Here is a 25880-nt window from a genome sequence, read left to right on the forward strand (position 1 = left end):
ATTTCGCATTGGAGGATAAGACAGAACACAAGAGATTCAGTATACTTTTTTCCTTTTTCAGAGTCTTGAAATGAATGGATCTCTAATACAGTACTCCAAAAATGTATCTTGTCCTATTATGATTCTATTTTTTTGCAATAAACATAAGTAATAAATATGGCTTAATTTAAGTAAATTTGTCAAATAATATTTATGATAGCAACATGAGACCAAAATTACATGTTTACTTCAAGACCCTTCTGGGGATATTCTGGGGAGACCATGAAAACAAAGGAGACATAAATAGAGGAAAAACCCAAAAATTGCAGATGCATGCAGTTTATGTAACCTTTGATGTTACGGTGCCCAGTCTTCAGCCCTTGGCTCTGCTGGGAGAGGGCTGGGGCTCGCTGAGACCCTGACCCCTGGTGGCAGTCTCGGCCCTGGAGTAGAGGAGTGGGAAGTGTCCCAGATGCTCTGAAGTAGCCAGGTGTGTGGGTTGAGACTGAAGTAACATCTCCCCACCAGTACCTGATACATAAACACTTGCCATATTTTGGAGCAGTAGCTGTCAAGTCTTTGGATAATGGCTGCAGAGTGGGGTAGTAGTTGGACAGGTGTGACTGGGGCTGGGAATGTAACCTACTCATGCATGTACCTAGCAGGAGAAATACATAAATGTGTCTTGGTGACAACTGAGCTTCCACAGAAAGACTGGTGCGTGTTGTTGAGTTTTGAATCTCAGTTTTGGACTTTCGTGCCTGACTGACACTTTTGGGGTCTGTGGTCCGTTGCAGGCTGGCCTTACATCTGGGCTTGCAGATTCAACTCAAAGTTGTTCCTCATGCACAGGTTTTAAAACACAGCAGTTTGGATTTGTATTGAAATAAAATGACACTGTATTTTCTTTTCATTTCTTCCCCATCTAGTTTAATCTCAAGACTTTGAAAATACAATACACATGGCACAGATTGTAACATTTTTTCAGATGCTATTAATTCTGCTACTTCATGATTACATCTCAACTGAAGATGAGGAAACAAGAGCAAGTAAGTCTTAATTTTTATGTTTCACATAAGGGCAACTTCAAAGCATGCCTTGAATTTATAGTATCCATTTTCAAGTCCACATGTACACTTCTGTTAATGGTGATTTTTTTCCAGTATAATTTTCCTGGTGAAAATGCTATAATATATGATAAGTAACTTAAATATCTTATTTCTCCTTTAGGAAGGGAATATCTTTATTTCTTTTTGTGTCTTGGGAATGCCAAAGGGGGCAGATGGAATTGTAAAGCTCTAGTCTTGATTTAAACCTGTGTCTTGAGTATTTATGTTTTCATTTCTTCAGGAGTCATGTTTTGAATAGCTTAATGTTATGTGAGAAATTAAATATGTAAAATAAAGTTCTGTGAGAGGAAGCTGAGATAACCACAGCTTTGGGACAGACCTTCTTGCATATTCTTCAAAATTAGCATCTCAAACCCCACCAAAACAAGTTTTATACTCTAAATCTGGTTTATGGAAAAGTTAAAGCAAGGTAGCGTTTTGAAAGACAAAGTGGCTGAATTAAAAAGTGTGGAAAACTTTCTTCTGGCCACAGTGATACTTTCAGGGTAGGTCTTTTTTCTCCAGTTTTGCTCTTAATCCAGATATTTTCAGTGTTTTACAACAAACTCCATAAAATTCCTTTAGGTCCCTAGAAAGACAATTTTTTTTCAGTCCACCTGCTCTAAGTTGGGCCTGCTTTCAGCAGGGTCCAATGATGTCCAAAGTTCCTTCCAACTGAAATTACCTTGTGATTCATATCTACAGACCACAGAGTGACACACTCTACTCACCCCTTGATCCTTCTCCCAATGTCTTTTCTCTTCTCCACCAGCTGCATTGCAAAAGCATCTCTCCAGCAGACTGTGGTCACTTGCTTTCAAGGAAGGTGAAATCCTGACCTGGCCAGAAGTGTCCATAGGCAGAGGTCAGGACAAGGCAAAGCTCTCCTTCCTGTGGTGGAGCTGCAGCCTTTCACAAAACAGAAAACACAGTAATACATAGCAACCCCTATGGCCCCATGTACCATGGGATCAAATTAATCTCCTGGTTTGGCCATCTCCTTGGCACCTCGTGTGTCAGTTATCTGAGCTCCTTTCACAGTCAATGGAAGGTGATTCTCTCTTCTAGAGAGTTACTCCCTCCATCTGAGGATGTGCATATAAAATGAATAGGACTGTCCTGTAGAAGTGCTTGTGTAAGCACATGGCCTGTAGTGGCAATTTAGTCTAAAAGCTCCATTTATAAGTGGCTACACCTAGGAGAGCTGAATCCATGCCTCAGTCATCATGCAGTTACATTATATTTGTTAAATGCTTATGTGATCCTATATTCTGGAGGTTGAGCTCATTCACTGAGAATTTTTCTTCTACTAAAATCAGAATATGTTACTAGCAACATTCAATCGAGACTCAGAACTTTATAATAACTAGTTCTATAAGTGCCATGTAGAAGTGTCAGAAATCAATTAAAATATATTTGTAAAAGGATTGGATATTGATGCTGAATTCTGGAGTATTCAGACTATAGCCTTCCTCTGCAGTGTGCATGGTTTGCTAACAAAAATGAGATTTTATGTTTATCATCTCTGCAGAGAGAGAGATATGGAAAAAAACAAAATATATTCCTTTCTGCTGATTACATGAAATGTAGTTGCCAGCTAAGGAGGAACTGAATTCCAGATTTTTTCATAGTTGTTTCTGGTGATAATGTAAAAAACAGAAAATGGTATGGTTTTCAGATACCAAGTTAGATCTGTGTGGCTTACAGAAACAATCTTGTTTTCTCTGATAAACTTGACTGACTTTTTTTTAGTTATTTGCCAAAACAGATTCTAATAGAAACAGTAATTGATACGATAAATACTTTAATGAAGTCTTCCATTTTCCTCTTCCACAGGAAATTATTTGTTTGATTTTTTTTGTTGTTTTTTTTTAGGTTGTAGAACAGCTCCGGCAGATTTAGTCTTTATCTTAGATGGCTCTTATAGTGTTGGCCCTGAAAACTTTGAAATAATCAAAAGCTGGCTTGTCAATATTACAAGAAATTTTGACATAGGGCCAAAGTTTATTCAAGTTGGAGTTGTTCAGTACAGCGATTACCCCGTACTTGAAATTCCCCTTGGAACTCATGAATCCACTGAGAACCTTGTCAGGGAAATGGAGTCCATACACTACTTGGGAGGAAATACAAGAACAGGAAGAGCTATTCAGTTTGCCTTTGACCATCTTTTTGCAAAATCTTCGAGATTTTTAACAAAAATAGCAGTTGTTCTCACTGATGGAAAGTCCCAAGATGAAGTCAAAGATGTAGCAGCAGAAGCAAGGAAAAATAAAATCACTTTGTTTGCTATTGGTGTTGGCTCAGAAATTGAGGAGGATGAACTTAAAGCTATTGCCAACAAGCCTTCATCAACTTACGTATTTTATGTTGAAGATTATATTGCAATATCAAGAATTAAAGAAGTTATAAAGCAGAAACTCTGTGAAGGTAAGAAGTGATCATAAAATATTTCAGAAGGTGTGCAGAACATAGTTCTGTACCCGTATTTATTTATATCACCAGTAGAATGTATCAGTAATGTAACCTAAGGCACCTGATCATCTTTGCTATGATCTTCTTTCATTTGATGTTGTTTGCAGAAATCCCTCCCAAAATGTTATTTTCTCCATTAAACACAGAGTTATATTTGGGAAATATATGGTGTATTAACACAGCGTGTGTTTAATTTTGGTATATAGGATTTTGCCCTAAGCCCCACATTTTTTTCATTGATAAAGTTTGGAAACCCTAAAATAGGTGAGGAATTCTCGTAGTGCTGAGAATATAGGGCCTACCTTATCCTTTTCCTAGGTACAGCTGACACTCATCCACAATCCAGCATTTCTTCTTGACAGCTGAGAGGATAGCCTCTCATTGCAAACAGGAGTTCTTCCGCTAGTATGCATTAAAAAACCCAGAAGAAAGACTCTTGGCAAAAGCACCTGGAGTTGTAATAAGCTGTTATGATCTTTTTTAGAAGGATTTTATGGAAGAATTAGCCAAGACCAACATTGTAAAATGACTTTTTAGCTTTAGAATGCTAGTGGCATTACTGCCTTGATTTTTCTGATAGTTCTGTAAAACAATGGCTTTCCCATATACATAAAAAAGATAGCAAATTGCTTCTACAATATATCACTCAGGACTCTATTATACAGCAAACATTTATCAGTGTTATTTTGTACATGTTTTATTACCAAGAAGTGATGCAAGTCATATTTCAGTTGTACCATATTTCTGCACTTAGTAAGAATGAAAAACAGTTTTCATTTGCTCTCACTTTGAGTGTGGGACTTCATTGAAAAAATATAGTGATATTTATGTTGAGCATAATAGTATTTATTTCTCGATACACTTATGAAAATCATAATAATTCCTTGTGTCTGATGTACTAAGGTGGTCAATCCAAAAACTAAATCAGCTAAGTGCAGCTAAATTCTTTAATAAAAGTTCAGGCAGGGAGAAATTCTCTAAAATAAACACAATATTTTCTTTAAATAAAGTTTAGAAGAAGTGACATATTTCATCAAGATGGATTTTCTGCTTTCAGAATTCAGTTAACTAGTATCCTTTAAGATACTGCTGTGATATTTGACACGACTCTTACAGCAGTAATCTGCTAATGTTGACTACATATACAAAGTGTACTTACTGTTTTACTTTAAGTGACCCTTTGCTTCCACTCTGACGTTGCGCTCTTCCCTTGCATTAGCATTGAGATCCCTCTCTCAAAGAGCAATCAGAGCCAGTTGGCAGCTTCTTTTCTAACCGCGATGTCTTTAGCAGGTGAACTGAAAGACTAGTAAACTGGAAATTTTATATCTGAGTGGTGGATTATTTTATTCATGTTGTTAATATTCACTTTGACTCTGGGAGAGGAAGTTCCATGAGGGCAAAGCAGCAATGATTTGGCTGTGATTAAGCACGTGAAACTGCCTGAAAATTTTGCAGTTCTCTCTTGACTGTTTTTGTTTTAATGTCTAAAAAAATGCTAGCCTTTCACAGAATCACAGAATGGTTAGGGTTGGAAGGGACCTCTGGAGATCATCTAGTACTCTATGGCATTTTTAACTTCATTATTACGTGAACATAGATATAAGAGCATAGGGGCAGTATTTCTTTTCTGGAGAAAGGAGGCTGAGGTTTGGTGGTTTGTGTGGCAAGCAGTGCTATTAGAAACTGTCTTGGGGATGGAGGGCTCTGGTGTGCCTTTTGGGAACTCTAGTATTCGTTTTAGTGTATGGCAGGGTGAAAAAACCTACTGAACCTGTCATCCAGAAAGGACAGTGTGGCTAAAAGAGTCCCCAAATATTTAAGGAATATTTAATATTTATTCTGGAAGTCAAATATTCCTGTAGTATTAATATTCTCTAGCAAAAACATAGAAAAGATTGTATGTCAGGAATGCATTTAAAAACAATACTCAATGCAGACTTCAGAAGTATGTCTGGAGGATGCTGATAAAAGTTCCTTTGCATTAGGTAACAGGATTTAACATCAAAAAGTTATTCCATACTTCAGGATAGGAAAAACAAAGCATCATAAAACTATATATAAAGCACTAAAAGGGAACAAGATTTCAGTATAGGCTAGAGAGTTGCTGTGACTGGTACTATGGACTGGAAACACAACCCCATTTCCCTTGGAAGATAGTTCTTAATTTTGCCACTGACTTCTACACCCTGTATAATGGCTCAGTTTGTTATCAAAATAGTCCTGCCAGAAGATGATCCAGAAGACCCAAAAAAGATCTACCTTACTAAGAATGTTTTTAGGTAGGTCTTCAATGTGCCACTGCAAATAAAGAATAGTTTCTTAATGTATAATATTACACATGCTTAATTTATATTGTGTTGATTTGAAATAGTTACTTTGGCAGTGATCCAGAATAATGGCCCTCTCACATAAAGTAATCCTATTTCTGTATTTAGGTTTTGATTTTACACCAGATTTCTAATACTGTAACCGATAAGAGGTTCATGCGTTCATTGTCTTGTCAGTGTGTATGACTATCTGTAATCTGTATTAATGGCTATACGACCGTTATCCAGCTTTGAAACAAATAAGTTTAGAACATGCTTCCATGGTAACACTGCACAGTGAAGAAACCTGAAAAAAAGAAAGTATTATTCTTAATATTGTAAGTATGTTGACTTAAATCCTGCATCTGTGTTTTGAGAAGAGTAAGAAGGAAAGTTGTGTTGGACTTTGTATTTTCTTTTCTTTTTTTTTTTTATTTTTTAAGCATTCAGAAGTTAGACATTTTAGTTTCCATAATGTAGGCAGGGAGTTCTTGCACTTCTTTCTTATAGAACCAGACAGATAACTTTTAATATATTTTTAATTTGGGAGTCAGGTGTCATTTAGCTGTGGGGAGGAAAAGAAAACCAAGGGGAGTGTATGTGGCTGCCCCAAGTACCTGTGGCATGTCACCTTAGGATGGATTGTCCTTTCCCACTATAGATAGTTTGTGCAGACACTTAGCTGAGTTTTCTTAGATTTTATATATCCTGCCTCCCCAAACAGAACAGGGTAGCTTCTGGCTGCCCTTGGGTTGGCTAGAAGGAGCAGCTGTGCAGTGTTGCTTGTATTATAAAGAGAAGCCAGTCTAGACCTTTGAGCTGATAATTCCCTGGCACTGAAACATGAGTTTTCCATCCCGTGGCTGGTCCAGATGGAGATGAGAGGGCTCTCCACCCCTTCTTTGGAATGTATTCCTAGCCTCTTCCCTTTCTATGAACTGATGCTTCTCTGGAGAAACAATGGAAAATGAATAATGAAAATGTATTTATTGTAATTAGTTTAGCATAATGTTACTAAAACAAAAAGTCGTCTGCTTTCTTTTTACTGATTTATTACTCTAATACAATGTCGACTTTAGCATTAAATTTCACTCTGTCTCACTTTTGTTTTACAACAACTTAGGTCCGCTGCCTAGTATTGTTTTTGTTTAAAGAGAATTAAACAGAGATAACATTCAGCTAACTTTAGTTTCCACAGAAAATATATCACACAATATTTGTCCACTGAGAATAGCTTCAATCAGATTTCAGTGTAACAGGCAAAATAGATCAGAGTCCATTTTGAGCAAAAGAAGGTGAAAAAATAGTTGTAGATTATTCTACCTTTATCCATTTTCAACCTGATTTTATAGTTGGGAGGAATGCTGGGTTAATCCCAATTGTTAGTGCATTGTGGACATTAACATCTATAATTTTGTGGCACTTTGAGACCATGCATTTTTTAGAAATTAAATCCAATATATTTTTAGTCAAATATTGTAATACCTTTTAACTACCATTAGTCATGATTCAAAATAGTATGTGAACCTGGTAAAATATGACATCTCAGTATTCTTGCTTCATGTCTCTTAGGATTCTGCATGTCACCTCTCTTGTTCTAAACTGGCAATTCTCAATTCTCTTATTTCTTGAAAGGCAGCTACAAAAAACTAGGTAGGTGGGAGGTTACTTTTTGAAGGTTTTAAATCATGTTTTGAACTATTGCATTTATTACTTTGCAGAATCTGTTTGTCCGACAAGAATTCCAGTGGCAGCTCGAGATGAAAAAGGATTTGACATTCTTGTAGGATTAGGTGTGAAGAAAAAGGTCAAAAAGAGAATTCAAATACCAACGACTAATGCAAAAGCTTATGAAGTAACTTCACGTGTTGATCTGTCAGAACTGACAAGGTATTTCCATTTGTAAATACACCTCTAAATTTAGTAAGGTGGTTTTTTTGTTTGTTTAAAGTGAGAGAAACTTGTTTTAAGATTTATAGAAATGTTCAAGTATTCTCTTTTTTTCCCCCTTCCCTCTTATTTAGGAATGTGTTTCCAGAAGGTCTGCCTCCATCCTATGTGTTTGTTTCCACTCAAAGATTTAAAGTAAAGAAGACATGGGATTTGTGGCGAATTCTAAGTCTGGATAAGAGACCACAAATAGCAGTCACTATTAATGGAGAAGAGAAGACACTATCATTCACTACAACAAGTTTAATAAATGGCACACAAGTTATTACTTTTGCTGCACCTCATGTAAAGGTAAGGAGCAGGTCATCATCATGCTGGAATACTCCAGTGTCCACAGTGGTCATTGGTGTAAGTGCTTTGCAGGTGGTTTCTACTCAGCACTTTCCAGCAGGTGCTTGTGAAGATCACAGAGACTTTTTTCACACAGCTCTTTGCTTAACATAGGCTGGGAAGTATTTTCTGCCTTTGATATGGAGACTAGAAAATGTGAATGAAAATAGTCCATTTTTGGAGATAGTTTTTGTTAAGTGTCTAAATTCCTTGAAAATACATAATGACAGAAGGTACTTTTTTCTCCAGAAGAGTAAATAGCAGCTTACAAAATGAGAGTACAATCTGGATTTTCCAGTTCTCTGTTGAATAAAAATTCCTTTCAGCTACTTATTTTTCTCACTGAAGAAGGGATTCCCCTCTTTGTGCAAACCAATTTTATTGTCTCGTAGTATAATCTGAAGGTTCCCTTTCAATCTTTTTTCAGTAATTTCCAGTGAGGTGTTCAGCTGTGTAAGAAAGATTATCTCACTTGCAGGTGAGACAGAGGGAAGGAGATTGAATGTCTCCGCTCTTGCATTTGTAGCAGGAATACACAGCCTGGAGATTCCTGTTCCTACCTCAGGGAGTATTATTTAAGTGAACAAAGAGGGATACTTCAGCAGACAAAGAGTGGGAAAGATTTACTGCTGGAGCACTTTGTGGCCAAGTGGGTTCAAATTTTCTGGGAAGCGGTGGCCTACATTTGCATCTTACTCCAAATCATGCTGAAGGGATTTGAAATATAAATCCTCAGAGAAGGATGGACTCCCATCCAAGAGAAGGTCTTAACTACTAAGCTTTTGTTAGGGAGAGGTATTTTATTCCTTTATAATGGCATGGAGAGTTTTACTTTTTCTTTCCAAATTTCCTCTGTCTTTTTATAAATATTTGTAGGTGAAATAATTATTTTTTTTAAAGAAGCAGTGTTAAACGTGATTTACTGGAAATTGTTAGAAAATTCAGTTTCAAGTCAATCTGAAAATTTTTAATTGTTTTTGGCAGCTACAGTGAATAATAATAATGTTCCTTCAGTCCCAGGTATCCATGGACTTCACCATGAAAAGATGACTTTTGCTTTTTTTTTTCTTTTGTATTTCTCTGTGCTTGTATTGCTATTAAGGAGAACAATAATTTTATACCTTTTTAGATCTGTATGTCTCTATAAACACACTACAAATGTCACTATGCTTTTAATGAACCTTTTTATTTAATAAACATTTATGATAATTTATCAGCTTTACTCAGGAAAATGGAAATATATATTCTGATCTGTTGTTTATTTTATCTTGTAAGGAGAGCCATTGTGAATAAATAAAAACCCAATCTGCAAGTGATAATAAAATAGAAACAGAGGTGCTATCTAAGGGTGTATACTGTTAAGTGAAGTAAGATTAATTTCTGTTTATGTCTACAAAAGGTAACAAATATATAACATACTGAAAGATATCTGTTTTGATTTATGTATACCAATTTAGTGTGGGATTAATCTCCATTAAACTTAGCTATATAAAAGGTAAGCATCTAGTCTAGTCTAGGTTAAAGAGATAGATTGTTTTTGAAATTAATGGATGGGCTCAGGAAGAAGGCATTTCTTCCCATGTTGAAATTAATTTCTAAGGTTGGTGAGGTAAATACTAATTTTAAGGCATCTCTCATTTTCTGTTACTTATAGCACTATGCTATTTGTTTAAACCAAATCTTAAGCTTTAGAAGCCTGAGGCTTTGTGAAATGATGAATGTGACATTTAGTTTATTCTTTGTAATATTGTGATTCTTTTTGCCAATATCATGTCATTGTTAACATTTTTTTCATAAGAGATTACGTACAAAGACTTTCAAGTACCAGTTTGTTTTCATCATAATTTAAGATCTGAAGTGTTTGAGACATTATACTACTGCTGAAAAAAAGGCCTGCGGCTTTGTATTTTTAACAAATACGGGTTTGAACATGTTCAAGATCATAGACTGAAAAAATCTATGTGAGTTATAAAATAATTCTGAAATAGGGATTAATTATTACCAAATATCATAATCTCAATTATAATATTACTTGGCAAATACTTTTTTGCCTATACAGTTGTCCTGGTTTCATGGGGATAAAATTTGTAGAATCACTTTTCTGTTAGATTTTGTTTCAGTTTGTGGCCAGCCATGGTGATCAAGGCCATTAGCAGTTAAACCCAGGGCAGCTGACCCAGGCTGGCCCACAGGTGTATTCTGTATCATTAACGTCAAGTTCACTATAAAAGGGAGGGCTTGCGGGAGAGGAGTGGGGTTTATTTTGCTTTGCTCTATTCTCTGCTCGTTCTTTTTCCTTCTTATCAATGATTGTTCATCGCTGGAGTGACTTGCTACAACTCTGTGGGTTAGGTATAATTTTGTGCGTTTTCTATTACCATTGATATTGGTTTTCTTATTTTTGTATTAAATCTGTTTAAATTTTAACCCATGAGTCTCCCCCCTTTTCCCAACTCCCTTTCTCGGCTGGGGAAGGGACATTGTGTGATAGAACAACTGGTTAATGTTTAGCCCCAGGTACAGGCTAATGAAGATGACAGTTTACAATTTTTTGGTGTGACAAAGCCTGGAACACTGATAATCTCAACCATTAACAATTGTTGAAGTGTTGAAATGAAGTTTTATTGTTATTTAAGTTGAAGATACTCTGTTTTAAACAATTCTGTTTTCTTTACTTTCCTTAGATGTTGTTTGATGAAGGCTGGCATCAAATTCGTCTCTTAGTAACAGAAGACTTTGTAACTTTGTATATAGATGACCAAGAAATTGAAATGAAGCCATTACATCCTGTTTTAGGTATTTACATCAGTGGTCTAACCCAAATAGGAAAATATTCTGGAAAGGAGGAAACTGTACAGGTAAGCATATGCTAAAACCACAGTAGTTCAGAAATCCTACTGTAGGTTAACATTGCATTGGTGCCTTCTGTTCTCTTGAACTTACTCTTCTGATTTACACTAGGCTCAAATTTAATATACAAAATCTTAATATCACAGAATCACAGAATGTTAGGGATTGGAAGGGACCTCGAAAGGTCATCTAGTCCAATCCCCCTGCCGGAGCAGGATTACCTAGACCATATCACACAGGAACATGTCCAGGCGGGTTTTGAATGTCTCCAGAGAAGGAGACTCCACAACCTCTCTGGCAGCCTGTTCCAGTGTTCGGTCACCCTCACCGTAAAGAAGTTTTCCTCATATTTATGTGGAACCATCCTGTGTTCCAGCTTGCACCCATTGCCCCTTGTCCTGTCAAGGGATTGTACTGAGAAGAGCCTGGCTCCATCCTCATGACACTTGCCCTTTACATATTTATAACATTAGTGAGGTCACCCTCAGTCTCCTCTTCTCTAAGCTAAAGAGACCCAGCTCCCTCAGCCTCTCCTCATAAGGGAGATGTTCCACCCCTTAATCATCTTTGTGGCTGTGCGCTGGACTCTCTCTAGCAGTTCCCTGTCCTTCTTGAACTGAGGGGCCCAGAACTGGACGCAATACTCCAGATGCGGCCTCACCAGGGCAGAGTAGAGGGGGAGGAGAACCTCTCTTGACCTGCTAACCACACCCCTTCTAATACACCCCAGGATGCCATTGGCCTTCTTGGCCACAAGGGCACACTGCTCATGGTCATGGTCATCCTGCTGTCCACTAGGACCCCCAGGTCCCTTTCCCCTACGCTGCTCTCCAAGAGGTCTGTCCCCAACTTGTACTCATACATGGCGTTGTTCTTGCCCAGATGCAGGACTCTACACTTGCCCTTGTTATATTTCATTAAATTTCTCCCCGCCCAACTCTCCAGCCTGTCTCGATCTCTCTGAATGGCTGTGCAGCCTTCCGTTGTGTCAGCCACTCCTCCCAGTTTTGTGTCATCAGCGAACTTGCTGACAGTGCACTCTATTCCCTCATCCAAGTCATTAATGAATATATTGAATAGAACTGGTCCCAGCACCGACCCTTGAGGGACTCCGCTAGACACAGGCCTCCAACTGGACTCTGTCCCATTGACCACCACTCTCTGGCTTCTTTCCTTCAGCCAGTTCACAATCCACCTCACTACCCGATCATCCAGACCACACTTCCTCAGTTTAGCTGCGAGGATGCTGTGGGAGACCGTGTCAAACGCTTTACTGAAATCAAGATAGACCACATCCACAGCTTTACCATCATCTATCCACCGGGTTACGTCCTCATAAAAGGCTATCAAGTTGGTTAAGCATGACTTCCCCTTGGTGAGGCCATGTTGAGTGCCCCTAATGATCCCCCTATCCTTGATGTGCCTAGAGACAGCACCAAGGACAAGTTGTTCCATCACCTTTCCGGGGATGGAGGTGAGGCTGACCGGTCTATAGTTCCCCGGGTCCTCCTTCTTGCCCTTTTTGAAGACTGGAGTGACATTCGCTTTCCTCCAGTCCTCAGGCACCTCTCCCATTGCCCATGACTTAGCAAAGATGATGGAGAGTGGCCTAGCAATGACTTCCGCCAGCTCCCTCAGCACCCGCGGGTGCATCCCATCAGGGCCCATGGATTTATGGACATCCAGATTGCTTACTTGGTCCCTGACCCAGCCCTCATCAACCAAGACAGATTCCTCCTCTATCCTGACTTCTTCTGTGGCCTTAGGGGTCCAGGGCTCCTCAGGACAGCCTCCAGCAGTATAGACAGAGGCAAAGAAGGCATTCAGTAACTCCGCCTTCTTTTTATCCTCTTGTCTCCAGGGCCCCTACCTCATTCATCAGTGGGCCTACATTGTTAAGAGGGAACATAAATTGTCAGGAGGATTCAGCTCAACTGATGTATCCTGTGTGGTGGGTGCTTAATTGGTCTCACTGACTTCAAGGGCATTTGTTTTTGCTGCAACACAAATTTGATGCAATGTGGTCACCTGAGTTTGGGAAATGGTGTCTCAAAGCAGGGGATTTCCTCTGTGCTTGACACTTGCATATAATTTGCTTCCATCAGTGTATGGGTTATGCTGGCACAAGAGGGAGAGAACAAAATTTTGATAGTTTCTTTCTCATCACTAGCTGTCAAGAAAGTACAAAGCATATCAACTCTGTTTCTGTCATACTGCAAATATTTGGTACTCAGACTGGCACTGTTTGATTCTGCTGTGCTGGAAGAAAAACCCTGAAAACCCTGTACTGAGATTCTCCTCTGTTCTGAGGAACGTTGAACTCCTTTTGCCTTCAGCTGTAGGCAGACACCAAAAAGCTGGTTAAAACTTCAGCCTGTAAAGGCAAAGGCTGTATGGATCAGTGTTCCAGATGTCGGCTAAATATTGTTTCCTTATATTTATAGCAATGTAGTAATGACATTACTGATTAGACTGAAAGTAATGGAAACAATACTAAGAAATACTGAATTACATAAGTAATAATTATTTTTAGTTATTTTGAAAGCTATGCTTTTTTGTACTCTCTTGATCGTTACTGCTCCTATTAAAATATATTAATGTGTTTTGCATCATTTTCATTAACAGGTTTCAGATGTCTTTACTCAGTCCTGAATTTTGTGTATTTGTCGCCAGACTTCAGTTCTGTTATTACCATATACGTTTTACGTTATACAGCTAAACTCTAAACCAAATTATTTCAAGCGTCAGGGATGCATTCTGATGTTTCACCAAAACGTAGTAATCTTACATCTAGTAGAGACAGGTCAGTGTAGAAACATCTTCCCAGGACTGTTAAGGTAAAAAAGGAAAAGGTTGGCTTTGCTTGTGCTGTTGTAACTTATTTCCAAATGATATTGGCAGCCAGTATGATTCGTGCTGTGTGTGTTCGGATTTATTGCCAAGGATTAGGGGTGGTGATTTCTGTTACTTAAGAAAACAAAATCTTGGTTTGATTATTTTTCTTTAAATAATTCTGTTACAGAATGTTTAATTGTGAGTAGCCTGACTAAAAATTTTTAATTGATTTTTAACTGTGGTGGACACACAGAGCTTCCAGTTTCTCTTGCTTTTTAATATTTTTTTCCATTTTTTTAAACTTATGGAGGATACAATTTAAGAAGAGTATAGTTTAAATTAACTTAATGTCAGACTATTAACACTATCACTAAACAGTCTTTTATGTTTTGAATTATAGTTTGATGTACAAAAACTGAGAATCTACTGTGACCCAGAGCAAAATAATCGAGAAGCAGTCTGTGAGATCCCGGGATTTGTGAGTATGATAGATGAACTTTTGAGGACTATTTGGCTTTTTTTTTTTTTTTTTTTTTTTTTTTTTTTTACAAATCACTGACTCAATGAATTCTTAGAATAAGTAATACTACTTTGATTCACCTGGTGCAAACAAATGCTTGTTACCTGTGCAATATCAAGTGGCACAGAACTTGTCTGTTTTCTTTCTGCCTTATTTTTGCACAAACATATTTTAAAAGTATTTTTAGCTTAGCTATTTGATGGTGGAAATTTGACAGCAGTATAAAAGAATCTCAGAATCTTCTGTTACAATTTAAGATTTTGAACATTATAAATTAATAAAACTGCTAGGTTTCAGCAGTGTAAAATACTTCAAATATTACTTTTTAACTTATCTGATATACTTCTTGCTACTTGTCAGGTCATTTTATCTCTGAAATTTTTGTACATAACCAACAAACCTTTTTCCTATCAGAAGTATCTATGCTGAGGTCTGTGTTATATATTCCTATTAACTGAAATGTTGCCAAGATTTCATGAAGTGTGTTATAGATAAGAGAAAAATAAAATCCTATTCAGGATTTTGATTCATGTACACAATTAGGAAGCTTATGGGGATCCTTTGACCCTCTCTTTGCCCTCTTACTTACAGTTAATTATGCAATGAAATGTTAAACACATGCAAACAGATTTGGAAACCATTCATGACACACAGAGCCAGATTTTCAAAAGCATTCAGCTCCCATCTCAAAATATAAGCAAGACATTGTTTTATACATACAGGTTTCTTCAAAATGTCCTCCTTTGTTTGGTGTCTAAAACAAACTGAGCTAAAGATAAGCAGACATCAGTGTCTTACTACGTGAACCAATATTCTTCATGTTGTGATTTGGTTTAGTATTAGGACCATTTTGCCAGTTTGACAATAGATCCTGTGATTCTTCAACATCCAGATATTCTATTTTTTGTCAGGCTTGCACAGACCCCAAGCTAGTTTGTTTTTATTCTGTTTATTTGGGGCCAGGGTGTCTACTGCAATCAGCACCTGTATTAGGGCTTTTTCAAAACTCACAGCTTTCATTTAAGCAACGAGTGGGTGGCTGGATTGTTAGCTGTTCTGAAATCTGACTGTGTGTGTCAAGAACTAATGGGTTCAGGAACACTTTTATAAAGTTAGCTTTAAATCCTCAAGTAAATTTAGTATTTGGCTATTTAACTGCACCACATATCTTTTTGCTCTTTACAAAACAGAAGTAGATATGAAAAGTAGAGAAATTAAAAAAATTTTTGCATAAAGAAAGCAAACACTAAAAAGTCTATCATATCTTGTGTTCTCTATGATTTTGGAAGAAGTCCAAGCAAAAAGATTGCTTTTTGCCAGCTTAGTTTCACTTGCTGTTGTTGTAAATTGAATTTGGACTTTACCCATGAAATTCTGGACTCCAGGAAATAAAAACATTGGATGATCTCCAAGGAGGAATATGTGGTTTGTGGTTGTGTTCTGTCAGAGTGTGGTTGTGTCAGAGCTCCTGAACTAAGCAGGGGCTGTATGTACTAATTACAGCCTGAATTCAACCCCTTTCCCAGAGATACCTGGCTGCATACTAATTTTAAGTTCCCTCTATGATCTGTGGAGAAAGATAACCTTCTCTAGAAGTTGCCTAAGATGAAAATTGAATACAGAGGACGCTCTCTCTCTCTCCACAGACTGTGTATGAAGTCTGTGGTGACTGTGTGTGTTGGAAAACTCCTGTACACGGTGCAGCTAATGGTGGCTACTAAACCATTAAGACAGACAATTTCGTGGTTGGTATGCTGAAGTATTTGGAGTTGGATTGTTCTGTGGTGTTGCAGATACTGGAAGACTCAGTTCAGTTGATAGCAGAGTCTAATGCAGTCACACAGGAAAGCGAGAAAAAGGCAGCCTTACCTCTGTGCTGCTGTATATTTTCCCAGATGCTGGATGCAGGCAGAGATGAGAGATTTTAGAAATATTTCGGTACATTCTCTGACATGAATGAGTAAGCAGAGGATTTTTTTGATGAGAAGTTACTCCTGGCAAAAGGTTTGACCCAAATCAATATTTAGTCTGTAAATATTTACATGGTTGAGTATTAATTCTAGTTTTGTCATTGCCTTTTAAAAATTGTTACTGGTAGCTCCTGTTGAAAGACCCTTAAACAAAATGAACTAAAAGTTCATATGCATTGATAGTAGCTGCACACAAGTCTGCGAAAGTCTGAAATTTTGAGTTACAATTCCTTGACAGTTACAGCCCTAATTGATGATTGGTTTTGGTAGTGTTTTACAAATGAATGGATTTTGCTTGCTGCAAATATTGCTGTACTCTTAAACTGTGTTTTTTCTTGTTTCAGAATGGCGAGGTAGGCTCAATCCTAAGCTGCTCAAACTCAGTTTAAGGTAGTATTTGACTTTATATAAGCTGCTTATTATTCTAGGGAATATACACTTTCTTTTGAAAAGTGGACATAGGTTTGCTAAACTTAAAACTGCTGGATTTCCATTAATTGAACTCTAGTCAATAGACAAATTAAAAATCAGTTTTCTCAAGAAACCCACATTTATTAGAATAAATGGCCTGATTTTTTTCATTCTTCAATTCAATTGCTCTTATTTGCAGGGCTGGATGCTGTTGCAGAGTGAATGGGGGTATGCACAGTGAGGTAGCTGTTACCTGCATCATGCTAATGGGAACTCCCTGAAGGGGAGCTTGTTTGAATTTCCCTAACCATCCTCCTAACTCCACTTGGTACCATTGCAAAGGAAACGTGGATTTGTATTTTGATCAATCATTTGACCCTGAGAAAGAATTCTATTCAGAGAACATTGTAAAAAGTCTGCATTATTTTAGAAAATATGAGTAAAATATTATAGAAAGTGTTTTAGATAATAAATATGAAATCTGCTTTTTTTGTGTGTCTTGTATTCTTAACTTTTTGCCTTTCCATAGCTCTAAGAACTTGCTAGGTGAAAAAGAATTTGCTGAATCTAACTTCAGCATATAGATTTAGTACAGATGCACCTAAATTTTGTGTGCCTGACCTTGGACAAATGGATTTGATCTAGTAGCTCTCTGCTTGCCTACCTTCGTGAAACATTGAAGTTTCATGTGGTCTCAATGGTGAGAAGTAGATACCTAAAAAAAAAAAAAAATCTCTGGAGGCTGATGTGGTCTGCCAAGGTTTAGTGTTTACTGCTGTTTGTTTAGGGAGTATAGTTTGGAGGATAGTTTGGGGTCCTAGTGGACAGCAGGGTGACCATGAGCCAGCAGTGTGCCCTTGTGGCCAAGAAGGCCAATGGCATCCTGGGGTGTATTAGAAGGGGCGTGGTTAGCAGGTCAAGAGAGGTTCTCCTCCCCCTCTACTCTGCCCTGGTGAGGCCGCATCTGGAATATTGTGTCCAGTTCTGGGCCCCTCAGTTCAAGAAGGACAGGGAACTGCTAGAGAGAGTCCAGTGCAGAGCCACAAAGATGATTAAAGGGGTGGAACATCTCCCTTATGAGGAGAGGCTGAGGGAGCTGGGTCTCTTTAGCTTGGAGAAGAGGAGACTGAGGGGTGACCTCACTAATGTTTATAAATATGTAAAGGGCAAGTGTCATGAGGATGGAGCCAGGCTCTTCTCAGTGACATCCCTTGACAGGACAAGGGGCAATGGGTGCAAGCTGGAACACAGGAGGTTCTGCATAAATATGAGGAAAAACTTCTTTATGGTGAGGGTAACTGAACACTGGCACAGGCTACCCAGAGAGGTTGTGGAGTCTCCTTCTCTGGAGACATTCAAAACCCGCCTGGACGCGTTCCTGTGTGATACGATTTAGGTAATCCTGCCCCGGCAGGGGGATTGGACTAGATGATCTTTCGAGGTCCCTTCCAATCCCTAACATGCTGTGATTCTGTGATGGGCACCCTGGGGGCCAGGACTGGTGAATTGGTAGGTGCTGGTGATAGCAACCATGCCCCACCTTTCCTCAAGTAGCTTCGTAGTTGGGACACACACCCAGCAGGTGGGCGACTTGCGCTTTATCTTCTTTTCAGGCTTGCTACAAACGATAGCATGCCCATCGGTTGTGGTCATTATGCTATACATAATATTTATTAGATTCTTTTTACAAACTTTAATAGTTATATTTGATAATGTATCACACTTGAAGTGGTGAATATCAATTTGTTAAGGAGAAGAGTTTTGTATGTTGCCAGATTTAAAATTACCAAACTATATGACAAAATATTTGTGGAAAAGCCAACAGAGTTTCAGATATCAGCCCAATATTGGTACTTAAATTCTTTTTTTATTTTTCTTCTGGGTAAATAATGAATTCATGCATGCAAAGTAGTTGGAGGGCAATATTCAGGTAAGCAGAAGTTCCAGCTGAACAAAGGAGTGAAACTCAGGATGTGTGCAAGGAAAATTAGGTCCATATAATGTTATGATACGTTTGTTGAATGCTTTTGGCATGTGTATTGATGGCTGGTTTCACTCTTCATAGTGCATGAATGGTCCTAGTGATGTAGGCTCAACGCCTGCCCCCTGCATGTGCCCGCCAGGAAAACAAGGACCTCCAGGCCCCAAAGTAAGTTTCCATTCTGTCTTATTGAGTGAACACAGCTGCTTTTTTTTTTTTCCTTTTTTTTCCAAATCTTATGTTGGCCAGTCATAGGCAGATTAAAAAAGTAGGGGAGAAGTTCTTCTAGTTCTGGTTTCCAGTGCATGTATATAGTGATTAAGACCCTCAAGGACAGGTTTTGGTGCCATAACTCCTAATAACACAAATATATGTTTTATTTTTTAAGGAAAATGCTCATGGATGTAAAATTGTATTTCCTTGCTGCTCTTCAGCAAATGATCTTGCTCTGTTAATTGTTTGAGAATGAAATGGTTTGCTAATAAGTCTTTTAATGGAGAGGGGTTTTTTCTTCTTTGTTAAAGAAAGGACTAGGTGCTTACTGGGGGAGTTCCACCTTAGCTGTTCTGATGACCTTCCTTCAGTGTTGGTTAAGGATTAAAATGAGAACCAGGCTTGAGTCTCAGATGTGTAACAAGACAAACTCAAATCCCTAGTATTTGGCTGTAGTACCTTTCTCAACAACTGTGCTAAGCAGTGCTTCCAGAGTTACTAGCTTACCTTATAAGGGTAGACAAGTAAACCTCAAACTGGTTGTCTTTCATTAAGCAAATGATTAAAAACACTCTACCCTCATTATATAAGGGGTTAACAGTCTGCTGCAGGTACCTCAAGTCAAAGGGCTTTTTGCTACAGTGGTAAGGGTTTCTCATCAGGGAACTGGAATCCACAAGACAGAGATCATTGTTATTTCATGTAATAGAATTTTTGTGGTCTTTTACCTTTTTTTCTCTTTAGCATATTAGAGAGAGAGAGAGAGAAGAACGTATTTACCATTTTAAAAAAAATGAAAGCCACATCCTGTAAAGTATGAAGGAGTATGAAATCTCAGAATTAGGGTGACTTATACAGTTTTATTTAGAACCTTGCTTCATGTGCAATTTTTTAATTGCATTGCAGTATAATATTTGTTTGGGGATAACTGAATAATACAGGTGACAAGATGGTGCCTAACACAAAAGACTGCAGAAAAAGTGAGAAGGAAGCCAATTTAAGGTTGTATAGGTTATCGTAGTTACAGTATTTTGTAACTTTTGAATACTGGACTTTGGAACCATATAAATTTAAACTTAATTTGTGTGTTTGTGATATTAATGAAGTAACATAAAATTAAATTAAAACAATTTGAAAATACAAGTAACTGATATTTTAACCTTTTCAAGTTAAAGGCATAAAATTTCATACTTCAGATAGTATATTTAAAAGCAAATTTATTTTCACTCAAATCTCAAACCTGAACTTGTTAATTTGGACAATGTATTATTAATTTAGCAAATTATAACTGTAACACTTTTCTAAAGAGACTTATTCTATATCCATTCCCATTTAGTTCAGCATTACATTTCTGTGGTTTATATGTGAAAAGATGTTTTTTCACACTCCCATTGAAAGCTAGTTTCCTGTTGCCCTTCTAATGTCCTCCCTGTTTATAACAATTCTGCAGTTGTAACTGACCCGCAGGTTTGTTGATGATTCAGGCTGAAGAAAGTGGTACCTGCTTAGTGCTCCTGTAAAATGTTTTTGTAGATCAAGTCTTACTGGATTTTGCTGGGCTCAAGTCAAGTCCATTGGCAGAATAAACAGAGAACTTTAACACACTAGGAGGATATATTTAGTAGGAAGCTAAGTTCCTGCTTTCTTACTATGAACATGAAGCCTGGGGAACCAACTTTTCCTTTAACATGGTCATAACAGAGGTTATAAAAATAATTGCAAAGGCCTTATAAGAAGAAATCTAAAAATATATTTTTTAGACAGCAATAAGTGTGTGGAGGGGAGTTTAGTATTTAGCAGGTTTTAATCCTGGCTCCTGCCTTTCCAGTGCTTTTGCCTTAAGAACTAGACTCAGCCAAAGCAGGTGAGAGTCTTCTTCAGAACTACTAGATTAACAAGGTTTTAATAAAGATTTTTTTTATCTATTTGATGAAAAGTGTTTTTATTTCTGTTGATTAGGAGGTTAAAAAACTTGAAAGCATTTGAGATGATGGGCCAAACTTGTGCTGTAACTGAGCGTGGGCTCACGTCTCCAAGTCCTGCAAAAGTTTGGGAGAATCTTCCCAGGGAGGGGGTTACAAATCAATTCCTTTTTGCTATAGGAATTACTCCTCAATAGCAGGTATCTGGGCTTGCAGCCACTGTTTTGTGGAATGTATTAGGATTAGGATTGCTCTGTGCTAATTTAAAAATGCTCTCTCATATCTTTTGTGTGTTAACATACTGCTTCTCCACAGGGTGACCCTGGGCAGCCCGGGAATCATGGTTATCCTGGTCAGCCTGGTCCAGATGGTAAGCCTGTGAGTACTAAAAACTTAGTCATATATTGTAAATGCAAAACTAACAGGAGAAGAGACATGTACCACTGATATCAGATTTTTGAAATCTAGATGATTGTCTCCATTATTTGAAACTGTGAATGTCACTTAAGTGCTATCTGAATGTAACAATTCTATGAATATGTTCATAATAGGATTTTTGTTTCAAGCTAAAATATCGTAAATACGATAGCATGAGTTAGGCACTGTTGTAAAGCAGAGAACAGGCTATGAGTGCTCCTGTTGGTCTTTGCATCAGTTTGCAGCAGTTATCACCTTCTGACCTTCAATCTTTACTGCTTAAGAATTTGCATTAGAAAGCACTTCAAGGCAGCTAAAATCCTGTCTATTTTGTTTTAGGTATTGTTTCTTATGTTTAAGCTTGGTTAATTTAATTTCTTTTTAGGCTGCCTCAGTAGTCCATAAAAATACAATATACATATACAATGTTAAAAGTATAGATATTTTGCAGTTCTAAAAATTATGTGTTAAAACATATATCATAAAAATACCTGTATTTTTCCTCTTACCCTAGATTTTAATTTTTAAGCTAGCATTCTATTAGTATGGATGGTAAAATATGGAAGAAAGTAGATGAATAATATATGTCCCTAAAATGAAAATGACAGATTTGGCAATGGCTCATCTGGGCTTCATGGTTTACATTTTTTTATTGTAATAAAAGCAAATAAATATATAAAAATAGCCTAAGGTTTCATTAAAAAAATACATTAGCTCTCTGAATGTAATTGGAAGCCTCTAAGATACTCACAGCCGAGCTTCTCTGTTGACTAAGGTTTTGTTAACAGCCTGTAGTCTCTGTATCACCAAAGCGGTGGTATGCATGTTCTTCTGGTGTCTTAAGAGAAGGCAAGCCAAAAGCTGGGAGACTTGATCACCCATGTTTCTTTCCTAAGAATGGGGCCTCTGATGTTGCTTACTATTCATTAGAAGCTATTTTGTTTATATTAAAAAAAAAAAAAAAAAGGTAAAAGACAGTTGGGAGCATTAGAAATAATTTGCTTCTAAAAAGAGGATAATTTCTCTGCTTGGATACCAAATCCAGGAAAAGAAAAGTGCAGGCACATACTAGATATTGTTAATTCACTGTAGCTTTTCATTCTTATTGTGAGGACTAAATTTTATGGTTAAGTCCTTAGCCTGTAGTACTGTTTTGAAATCTCCATGGTGACGTAGAAGAGAAGGTAAGCATCATGTCTTGAAATCCACAGAAAATAAAATTAGGGAGGAGTCCCAAATACTATTGAGAATAAAAATATACAAAGATGTCCCAAAACATCAGAAAATATAAGTGGATGAGTGCAGAGAAGAAAAAATCATTTATGAAAGAAACATTGGATTGTGGACTGGGAAACTAATAGTATATGGGCTTGGTTAAGACTGAGAAGCGATATTAAGTTATTTTGGGCCATTTTGGTCCACACTTGACAAACTAAAGAGACTTCAGGGAAGGGCAACAAAGGGCTGGATTGGACCTTTCAGCTTCACTCTGTTAGTAATTTTTCTGTCCTCTGGAAAGTTTTATGAGGATATTGTAACTAATCATCAATCTTTCCTAAATCTGTCCTTGATTATCAATTTTACTACCTCTAGGATGCTATTCCTACTAAAAAGGCACTACCCACCAACTTTGATGGCTTCAAAAAACCCCTAATGTTCTATTTTTGTTAAGAATTTTTAATACTAGTAGTACATTTCACTTCTATGTCAGCTAGAGATGGAAACAGTGAGATTGGTACTTACTTGGAAGTGCGTATGCTGTAAGGGTAATAAATATTACCAGTTACAAAGAGAAAGCTCCATGCTACATGTTATAAAATGTTCACATTTCTCCTATTTTGTTGCTTAGTTACATGTTGGCCTTTTTTTAGGGATAGCAGCTGATTCATTTAACTGTGATGATTCCTTTTGGAAGCAGAGTTAGTTTGATAGGAAAAAAATAGGCACTGAAAAGAAGTGCAATTGCTTCTAAAAATTGAAAATTCCTCCGTTTTAAAATACGGGTATTGGTGTATTGAAACCTGGCCATGGTAGCCCTGATGGCCTAGGAGAGCCGTGAGTACCTGAATTTTTCTGTAATTCCATAAGCAAAGATCCTCATTTTTCCTGTGATCTAAAAACAATTTTATACTTTTGTTTTTGTTTTAAACAGCTTTTGATAGCTATTATTATCAAAGTTTTTTGGAACTAGAAATAGAGTAAACAATCTGAATTGAAATTGTCAGCGCTATAAAATACGTTTTGGTTCCAGACAACCATGAAAATACAGGTTTTAAAATAGGAATGGGTGGAATCTGAGCTGGGGAAGTGTGATCTAATCAGAATAACTTTTCAGTTGATTATTGATGGTGCTTAAGCTTCTGAAGAGCAGTCCTGTTCTCCTATGCAAAGACAGATATACAAACTGTCTCAATCTGGAGTTGCATGGGAGAAGGTGTCCATCACAGTTTGACCATGCTGATTGCTAGAACTAGACTTGCAGTATGGATAAGCATAGGAGAGCTGTCTTTAATCCAGCAACCCTGGTATTTTGAAAAACAAAGTGATACTGTGTGAGCTTTAGTGAAGCCAGAATGGACTGGATATTGGTAGGGAACTGTCAGTTTCCGTTCTCTCTTTTAAAAAACAGATTAAGACTTTATTTCGGAAGTGTCCACTCCGCTGCAACAGCATTGTTTTAGAAACAATGTTATGACTTTTTCATACATTTATTAACATGTTTCCACTTCAATGCTGTGTATCTCCCCATAAGCACTGAAATTTGTAACAGTGTGAATCATGAAGGAGAAATAAGTTGATACCGTAGTCTTTATCTAACTATCTAATCTGGCAGTTATGTTTTTTTCCTGTGAGTGAGTCATCATGTGCATAGACAGGCATTCTCTGAACATAAAAAAGATTAACAAAAGTATCTCAGACAATTAGAAGAGAATCAAAAAGCCTCGCTAAAGGAGAAATTTTACCACTTTGCTGAATTGAAGTTTGTATGCTATTTGAAGTGCTTATACCTATAGCTTTATTAAGGGACAAATTTTTTTAAAAAATCAGCTGTAGCTTTTTGCACTTTTTCTTTGTAAGGACATAATTGCAAAGCTATTAGATCATCTGCAGCTCTGGCCAGTACATTATCGTTCCTTACAGTAGATTCTTGAGTGCTTTCCAGGCTAGCTTTTAGCCATGAGCGATGGGAGACCCTTTAGATACACTGTGCAGGAAACCAGATTCCTCTCTCTGTCTTTTTCTTTCTGTTTTACTTATTCATTTGCTAATATGACTTGCACTTTTTCTGTGCTGTCCCTGATTTTTCTGGTTTGACATACCTTTGCTCCTGTGAATCTTTTTAGCAGTATCCCCTGGGGAACTCTGAAAAGCAAGCTGTTAATTCAGACAGCACAATAGGTTTACAGGTAGTTGTGTGCTCAGTGTTGTTTAATCAAATGGCTTTTGCATGAAAAGCTTTTCCTGGAAAGTCAGTCTTTTCTGTACCCAAACACATTTTTATGTTCTTCTCTAAAGTTATTCCAGTTTGCCTATCTGGTATTCATTTTCTTGGAACAGTATAACTGGTCAACAAAATGTTTCTTCCTCTGAGAAAGGTTTTAGGCATGCATTTATATTACTATATGTAACTGATTTTTAAAGTAAAACATCAAAGAAAATTTAGTTTATTGTTTGTGGGCTGGCTAGATTGTTGTAATACTTAAAGTTAGTTTTAGTCCAGAAAAATTCAAAACAATTCCCATGAATATCTTCAATATTACTGGAAAAAAATTGTTCACCTGGTGTTACCCAATAAAATTGTTTGCTGCAATATTTGGGGAAGTGAACATAAACATGACTCATTTTCAGTCATTCTTTAATTGTTTTTTTAAATAGTTCTGTTTATAGGTTCTTTGATTTCCATTTAATTGCAACCTCTGTTTATTTTTCATACTCTGCTACTTACAGAAAAGATCAACTGAAGTAACTGGAGAAAAGCACAGAAGTGAGAAACATAATAAGTAATGAAAATATGGTTTTTTTCAATCAAAAATGTCATTCGGGACCTGAAATGATTAAATAGTCTTGTCAGGAGAAATAGCACTGGTAAATAAACACAAGGGTAAAAATAGTATTTGCATCTCAACTGGAACTCATTTTAATGGGTATTATTCATCAGAAAGAAGCAACTGGAATGGTTGCTGGCTCTGAGAACACTCAGCAGCCTGACTGTGTGGTCACAAAGCCATTTTTTATTCCAAAGGATACTTTATATGTACTAGGGAAAAACTCAAGTTAAGGGGAAAAATAAATGAACAGTCTGTGCAGTGATCACTTGTGGTTAATAGAGGTGATAGGTTATCGGTCTGCTGAAAGAAATGAAAAAATACACGTATTCATCAAATTTGAACTTTGAACCACGCGGCTGACAAATCTGGACAATTTTCCAGTGTTCCATCTAGTTTCGTTCTTGAAAGTTTGGAACTATTTGCCTTGTCTTTACAATGTCCACAAGCAATAAGCAGTTTTAAAAATAATCTGGTGAGACTGACTTTACTGATATACCCAGATAGAGAGTTCATAAGGTATCAAAAGCCTCACATAATAAGTAATTTCTGATCATTCCAATATT

At 37.2% G+C, this 25880-nt stretch overlaps 1 protein-coding gene across 1 annotated transcript in view; it reads left to right on the top strand.

Annotated features, from left to right (window-relative positions):
* COL21A1 (collagen type XXI alpha 1 chain) overlaps positions 1–25880 on the top strand; it is a 128211-nt gene that overhangs the window by 32177 nt on the left and 70154 nt on the right. Inside the window, exons 2-10 of the mRNA XM_068398204.1 lie at positions 909–1028; positions 2964–3515; positions 7591–7759; positions 7894–8110; positions 10834–11007; positions 14235–14312; positions 16669–16677; positions 18801–18884; positions 21167–21229. Coding sequence (XP_068254305.1) covers positions 941–1028; positions 2964–3515; positions 7591–7759; positions 7894–8110; positions 10834–11007; positions 14235–14312; positions 16669–16677; positions 18801–18884; positions 21167–21229 — 1434 coding nt within the window. The 5' untranslated portion in view covers positions 909–940. The remainder of the gene's footprint in view (positions 1–908; positions 1029–2963; positions 3516–7590; positions 7760–7893; positions 8111–10833; positions 11008–14234; positions 14313–16668; positions 16678–18800; positions 18885–21166; positions 21230–25880) is intronic.

The sequence above is a fragment of the Nyctibius grandis genome, chromosome 1, assembly GCF_013368605.1.
Source record: "Nyctibius grandis isolate bNycGra1 chromosome 1, bNycGra1.pri, whole genome shotgun sequence".
NCBI lineage: Eukaryota > Metazoa > Chordata > Aves > Nyctibiiformes > Nyctibiidae > Nyctibius > Nyctibius grandis.